General features: G+C 36.7%; 1 protein-coding gene across 1 annotated transcript in view; it reads left to right on the forward strand.

The window, feature by feature from the left end:
• LOC107711761 (1-phosphatidylinositol 4,5-bisphosphate phosphodiesterase eta-1-like) overlaps positions 1-8,057 on the forward strand; it is a gene marked incomplete at its 3' end in the record, with an annotated part of 86,721 nt that overhangs the window by 53,856 nt on the left and 24,808 nt on the right. Inside the window, exons 4-6 of the mRNA XM_016516809.1 lie at positions 2,070-2,313; positions 5,123-5,252; positions 6,275-6,445. Coding sequence (XP_016372295.1) covers positions 2,070-2,313; positions 5,123-5,252; positions 6,275-6,445 — 545 coding nt within the window. The remainder of the gene's footprint in view (positions 1-2,069; positions 2,314-5,122; positions 5,253-6,274; positions 6,446-8,057) is intronic.

Below are 8,057 nucleotides of genomic sequence, written 5' to 3' on the forward strand. Positions count from 1 at the left end.
ACTTCCGCGAGTGACGTCACTTGCAGTCTTTTTAAAATTTTATTTAATTGATTAATTATTTTTTTAATTGAATCTCTCAACATTTTACACAAGTAGCTAGGTGGTGAAGACAAGACAAAAAGAAACTAAATCACGAAGTCACTTGCAATCACCGCTTGCACTCTCAGCTACTTGCAATCCACACGGATTGTGCGTGTTGCCAATGGAGACAAGACTCTGTGGTGGTTAAATGATTAAAACTAATTTAGTACTATAACATACAGGGTCCTGCAAGTCATCTGTAGGAGAAAAGGACAAGACCCGCAAATCCGTGGCCACAGAACAGCAGAATATGAATGCAATGCGCAAAGTCTCTCTTTAAGCGCTTTTAAACCTCCGTAGAAAACCATATTGTCCAATCGAATGAACGGAGAGGCAGGCCTTCCGTTGTGGTGACGAACGTTTACCGTTGCTTAGAAAGTCCGGAGACTGCTATGATGGAGGAGAAACTTTTGGTGTCTGTCGCGGATTACCCGGAGCTGTATTTTTTAAGATTTCTGTTAATATGACAGTTTACTTAACAGCAAAATCCAAAGATTTTAGAGCGCTACTCTCCAACCTGCACCACTGCAGACGCTGTTTGACTTTGTCCAACGAGATGAAATGAATGACATGAGTGTGTTTATTCTTGAGTTTTTTTTCTCGCAACACAACTTTTTAAAAATTAGTAATGAAAGTATAAATTATTTTATTCTCAACATTTTATTTTGACATTTTTCTCTAAATTTAACAAGTATTTTTCTCGCAATTTAATGACTTTATTCTCAACATTTTATCTCGACTTTTTTTCTCGAAATTTAACGAGTTTTATCTCGAAACATAACGACTATATTCTCGAAATTTAGTGAGTTGAATCAACATTTTATTTCGAAATTTTTCTTGAAATTTAACGGATTTAATCTCATATTATAATGACTTTAATCTCGAGATGGTTTTATTATTTTTATTATTGCTTGGCCCTAATCCTCTTCCGTACAAAAGAGAATTAATGATGACAGAATTTTTATTGAATTAAACTACTATTGAATTCATTATTAACGGTTAATCTTTCTTACTTTACACGAGTGTGTCAATGATGGTTTTGGTGTTCATGACATTGAAAAGCCATTTTTGCTTCATTAGGGGTGAAATAATGGTTTATTATCAGTTCCTGTTCCTCACAAAAAGCTATATAGTTTCAGAAGACTTAGAATAAAGATACAAAAGTGGTTTTATGACATTTTTATGGTGCTTTTCTCTTTTGTTGTTTTTTTCTTCTTCTTGTACTTATGAAGCTTGACAGCTGTGGACACTATGGACTGTCATTGTATGGCAAGAGTTGCGTGACATTTCTGCAGAAATTCTACTTTTGTATTCCATCAAAATAATAACAGCATACTAGTTTGAAATGACATGTGGTTGTGTAAAAAATAAATATCCCTTTGAAAGGAGATTGCTGAAAGATTCAGAGGCTGGTTTGGGTTTAGATGTTGATAAGACTGAAGTGGACAGAAAGCACACAGTGCCTGCAGAGGCTGTCAAGAATTGTGCAAAGCAAATGTAAAGCAACACAACAAACACTCGGCAGCCAACACTAAAGCCTAGGTTCCCTTATGGGAAACCAAAGAAAGAGTGATGAATAATGAGAGCAACAGAGAGCAAAAGGCATAAGGGAGGAAATAGTGCTGAAATCTAATTACATATTGTTATGCTTCAATGCTTTAAAAGTGAAAAGAGAGACAAACATAAGGAAGATGGGGAAGTAGGGGTGATAACTGTCAGATATTGCTACTCCAAATAATTGTTCATTCAGTTACAGAATCAGATAAGTATCATTAACACACCATTTCCACTTCAGTTTCTATTCATTTCATTTTAAATTGAACTCTTCACCCAAGGAAATATTTTATTGTAGTGGAGTAATGTGGGTCAGATCGCTGCTGGCAAGGCTTTTGCTAATGAATGTATCTCTGCGTGCTGGTCATCCATAGCTAGTGGCTCATTGTTTCAGGGGTTCAAAGATCATGTTCTCTTTTCTCTCTCCCTTCCAGTCACCATCGACTCACTCTACAAGGTCACAGAAGGTCGTCAGTCTGACATTTTCCATCGCCATGCAGAAGGTACCTTTGATCCAAGTTGTTGTTTCACTATTTACCATGGCAATCAAATGGAATCCCTGGACTTGGTCACCTCTAATTCAGAGGAAGCGAGGACATGGGTGACTGGACTCCGATATCTGATGGCCGGTATCAGTGATGAAGATTCGCTAGCTAAGAGACAGCGCACACATGACCAATATCCTTTACTGCAAGATGGATGGATGGATGGACAAATTTATTACAGTAATCATTTACTACTCTTCATGTTGTTTCTTCAGGGGAGCACAAAAAAAGAGATGTTTTGAGAAATGTTCACACTGCTCTTTTCCATGCAATAAATGCATATTTGCAATTGTAGACACTACCGTTCAAAAGTTGCAGGCCAGTAACACTTTTTAATGCTTTTGGAAGAGGTTTCTTGTGCTCACCAATACTGCATTTATTTGATCATGAAATGCAGTAAAAACAGTAATATTGTGAAATATTATTAAAATGTAAAACATTTAAAACATTTTTATGTATTTTAAAATGTAATTTATGCGTGTGATGGCTAGGGTTGGGTACCGAAACCCGGTACCAATATGGCACCAGTACCTATGTATAAAAATAATACATCGATTAGCAACGGATTATAAATATACTTAATTATTATGAAAATACCAGAGATGGCTTGAATAACACAGATAAACTATATTATCGTAGTCGAGTGTTTATTGTCTTTGTTTTATCATCCAAAAGGTTTATATGTTCTGTTTACTCAGTTACAGCTATAGTAGCATGCCTTTGTCCATATAAGGGATTTCCTGGAGGGTGGTGAGTTGCTACTTCTGTGACTGGATATGTGAATTTTCTGTGCGAGGGCAGAACGCAGATTTCAGTCCCTAATTTCGGTGCTATGTCTGAGCGATCGATTGAAATATTTGTCCTCCGGTTCTCCGAAATGGACGTAAGAAGCATCATCACCGGCACCGCATGTGAAAAATAATTTCCCGACTGAGAAAATGCAACAGACATCATGTGTTTATAGTGCTAATGCCCAATCCATCATTTTGGGGGAATTTTTATTTATTTATTTTTTATTTTTTTAATAAGTATCGGGTCAGGCACCGTTTAGGCACTGGAACCGTTTTAAAAGTATCGATTTGGCACCGGTATCGGTAAAAAAAACAAAAAAAACATACCCAACCCTAGTGATGGCAGTGAATTTTCAGCACATGATTCTTCAGAAATCATACAGACATGCTGATCACATATTGACGCTTGGTCAGGACCCCTTGGCGTGGCTTTTTGACAGTCAAGGTACCCCTTTAGCATTATTTTTCGATGCACAGCGGTATCCTTTTAGCATCACTTTTTGATGTGCAGGGTCCTCCACTGTTTCCAGTTGTTTGTCTTAATTTAATGGTTTGCATGAGGAGTTGCATACATTATTGGATAACTAGATGGAGGCAGAGAGGAAAAGAAGGATTTGTGATCGATTTTGACTGATTGATTTAGACCGATTTACAAAAGAGAGAGATGTACAAAGAGGGAGATAGCATGAACTCTTTGAGTCAGTCTGCCTGTGAGCAGTTCACTGCTTCAGGGAGTCTTCCTCTGCAGGGAGTTCTTACAGAAGCACAGACTCACATGAAAGGACCTGCCTTAGAGGAAGAGGAGATAAAAAGCCAGAGCTGCTCATCCTCTCCTCCCTTATGTTTATGTCTGTTATTCTCATTAAAGAGGCGTGAGTCATCAGGTGGCAGTCATTATAATCTGCCATAACAGTAGAAACACAGCATATGGTCGTTTGTAATTTCACTTATGGTTTCAATCTAGACGCCAGTTCAACTGTGACCCGTTTTATTGTGCATAAAGAGACAGTGATTCCAGTGCCCTTTGTTTTAAAAACATAATCATGGAGAACCAGACAAGCAGAAGAGAGCAGACTAAAGTCTTTTAAGACTTTAAAGTGTCTTCAGACTGCCAGTCAGAAATTTACCCACTCACACCCGCTGTACAAGACATTAAATGACATGTAATATAAAATAGATATTCTGCTTCGTACAGCTCTGGTTAAATGTTAATGCCCCTCTGATTAGCCTCCTAATTGCGCCGCTGTTACCTGAATCGACCGCTATATTTGGATGACTTTCAAAGTCTGTCCCTTGTCTGCAGACCCTTCCAAGTAGCCTCACTGTTTTCCTTTCAGTCACAGAAGCACTGCCTCTTTCCTGCCTGTAATTACATCCATCAAGGCTCTCTGCCAACTGTCATACTTCATAAAACAAGACATCTCTTCTTTCACAGTATAGATGATCTATTTCATGACAGCTTCTCACTACTGATCACGCATAGAGAAAAATATTCCTCCGTACCCATATACACACACATTTGCAGATATCCTAGCAAATGTATCAAAATTACATACAGTATTGCATAAAGAAACTTATTATCCACACAAAAATGTCTTGCATATCATGCATTTGCCCTCTAAGCGGATTGAGATCCAGCTCTTTGTTTTCAACATCTCATAACTCAAGATCTTTTCACTTTACGAGACAAATAAAGCAGCCCAATTGCACTCAACAGATGGGCTGATGCATTAAAACAGAGCTTTACTTATTTCAACTGTCAGGATGGCTGTTTTTTTTTCATGAAAAATCTATGAAAGTCCACACTTGCACAATTAAATTTGTGTGTCCGTACTGTGTGTTTGTCAGCTATGGGATTCTCTCAGTTGTGCATTGGAGCTAATTGTGTTACAGCTCTGAGAAGAGAGAAGGATGAGCTCATCCATTCCTGATGTTCACAGGCAGAAAAGTAATACAGATAATAATGTTCCCAATAAGGTTTCTTTTAGAGAGACAGAAGCATACACATTTTTCATTTTGCGATGAACTTTTTCTGTTTAAACTTGCTATCCTGAAAATCTTTTGATCAAGATAAATGTCAGTGTAACTTTATTCTGTGGCTTCATTGTCCAGCTTTTTCTCTGGTGGTCTTTTCTCTTAACCTTGATGTAAGTGGATGAAGCAGACCTTCGAGGAGGCTGATAAGAATGGAGATGGTCTTCTGAACATTGAAGAGATCTACCAGCTTTTACACAAGTTGAACGTCAACTTGCCTCGCAGAAAAGTCAAACAGATGTTCCAGGTATGTGGGGAAGATTGGAACAGTGGAAGTCATCAAATGTGACTTTATTTCTTCAGAGGAATGCAAATGAAGATTTTTAGTAATATAATAAGTCTCTGTGAGTCCATTAAACACAATCTGAAGCTCACTTACGTCAAATGCACACTCGACTCTCTAGTAAATCCATGTACGTCAGTTGACTGGTTGAAGTGATGGTTTACTGTTAAAAAAGTTCAAAATTAGTATTTTTCTTTCACACTCCTCTTGTTTCCCTTCAGAAGATATTGATTCATATGCTGGTAGTTGTATGGATTACTGTAATGATGTAGCTTTTTCTAGCTTCACTATTTGGGAACCTATTCACTTGCATTATGTAAACTTACAAAGATTTTTCTAAATTTCTTTGTTTATGTTCATTTAAGAAAAGAAAGGCATGAGGGTGAATAGATAATAAGATAATTTTTGGGGGTCAACTGTCCTTTTAATGTAAATCGATGGTAATCGTGGTATCGATGGTGTTGATAAGTCTCGTGAAATTCAGTCAGTATTTCCATTGCTTTGTAGAAAGTGTGATTTAATCAGGCTCAGGCTGTTCCCTCAAGGCAAAGTACAAATTATAATTTTAAATATCACATTGTTTTCTTTGTACTATTTGTTCAGTAGAGCTGTGCTAACACCATTGTGTTCTATATAACACCTTATGATTAAAGCTGTATCTCTGTTTTTGCTTCAGTTTACTTGGAAGACATTGAATTTGAGCTAATACTAAGCGGTAGTACTTTTGACAGTAAAAGAGAGGGAGAATTGTGCAGAAAGGGAGTTAAATACAGATGACAAAATGAAGAATTTTCACTTAAACTTAGACTGTTATTCAAAAAGGTCAGTTTATACTATTGTCATAGAACAGGCATGAAGAGACAATTTTTATTTTATGTTTTAATGTAATCTTCCTTTTATGCATAATGATAGTAAAGGCATATTAAGGATATTTTCTCTTTGAAACCCATTATGTATCTTTGCTCTTTCTCTGCATGTGTTCACAGGAAGCAGACACTGATGACCAACAGGGCACACTGACGTTTGAGGAGTTCACTGTCTTCTATAAGATGATGTCGTTAAGGCGAGACCTCTATCTGCTGCTCATGTGTTTCAGTGAGAAGAAGGATCACCTGACCGCAGAGGAACTTGGCAACTTTCTGTGTATGGAGCAAAAGGTCAGTATAATATCTGCTCCTGATCAAAACCTGTGACCTCTCACATTCGATATTGTGTCTCTTCTCATTTACCATATTTATACGGAATGGAAACTTGTATCTATGTTAAATTCCAGTACACATGTTCCAGTGACCATGTCTGTTTATGATATTTTCATGTTTTTATGAACGTACATGATTATTTCAGAAGCTTTCTCCCTCAGCCTTACATAGTGTTTTAAATGTAAATCCCATAAGCACTGTCCTGACTGATGTTCTGTAACCGCCTCTGATGTCAGGCTGATGTTAGCTCCTTCCTTTTCCTTTTCAAGCTCTTGCATCTTACTATGTGCTGTCTATATAGTGATAAAAAAGGTCCAAAGTTGCCTTGTCACTATTAGAGAAGAGTTGAAGCTCCTTATTCATCAAGTTAAAATTGTATTTTGCATGTAAAAAAAAAAAAAAAAAACTACTTAAGTCATCCAAGCCTGTACTTCCAAACACAGATAACATATGGCTTTAGTTCCTCGTATTGGTTCTTATATTAAAAACCCACACAAGTAATACAGAACTACTGTAAACAACACATTCTATATTTATTATGAGTATGTGTGTATATATGCAACTGTTTAAAAGTTTAGGGTCAGTAAGAGCTTTTTCAAAGAAATTAATTATTTTTGATCAAGGATACATTAAATTGATCAAAAGTGGCAGTAAAGGCTTTTACATTGTTACAAAAGATATATATTTCAAATAGATGCTGTTCTTTTTGCTGTTCTTTTGAACTTTCTATTCATCAAAGAATCCTGAAATACAATTATCACCGTTTTTTTCAAAAATATTAAGTAGCACAACTGTATTCAGCCCTGATAATTATAAGAGATGGTTCTTAAGTGTCAAAATAGCATATTGTAATAAATTGCACTTTAAAATATACTGAAATAGAAAACAACTATTTTAAATGGTAATAATATTTTACAATATCACTTTTTATATTATATATAAACCAAAGCATCATTTCACATTGCTTCAGATTAATAACTCAGACATAGTATAACTTTATTATTGATGTTTCTGATTTTACTTTTATTCTCCGTTTGGCTCTTTTCATTCTATTATACTTTTGATTCATAATTATTTTATAGATACAGTACACCTCACATTTTTACAGTCATTTGGAGTGTTTTACTGTGTTTTCTGTATTTCTTTTGTGAAATCCTTTATTGCACTTCTTTCCCTATTCCAGCTCAAAATCTGCCGGAGCTCTTGGGCATTCTTTAAGATTCAGAAAGTGAAAGGCTCTGCCTCTCTATCAGCCATTATAATGGCTTTCCAGCTGAGGCTATGAACAGCCCCAGTGTGATGCTAAAAAAGCCTCTCTGTGCCCCTGCTCCCTCTCTCCGCCCACGCACGGGCCATGAAGCCCTAGTGGAAGTTGTGAAAAGAGGGAAAGGGTGCAGACAAAACGAGAAGGGTATAACTGCAGACCGGAGATCTCCAAAATGGGGCGTGAACTCCAAAAGTGGGCAGAACCTCCAAAATGGGGCGGGGTCTCTTCGTGCAAAGACTTTCACCATTGGCTCTGGCTTCGGCCAATTGTTATTGACTTCAAAATAAAACTTTATAAATTAAA

The sequence above is a fragment of the Sinocyclocheilus rhinocerous genome, unplaced genomic scaffold (genome assembly GCF_001515625.1).
Source record: "Sinocyclocheilus rhinocerous isolate Xijiao unplaced genomic scaffold, SAMN03320098_v1.1 scaffold778, whole genome shotgun sequence".
In the NCBI taxonomy this organism is placed as follows: domain Eukaryota; kingdom Metazoa; phylum Chordata; class Actinopteri; order Cypriniformes; family Cyprinidae; genus Sinocyclocheilus; species Sinocyclocheilus rhinocerous.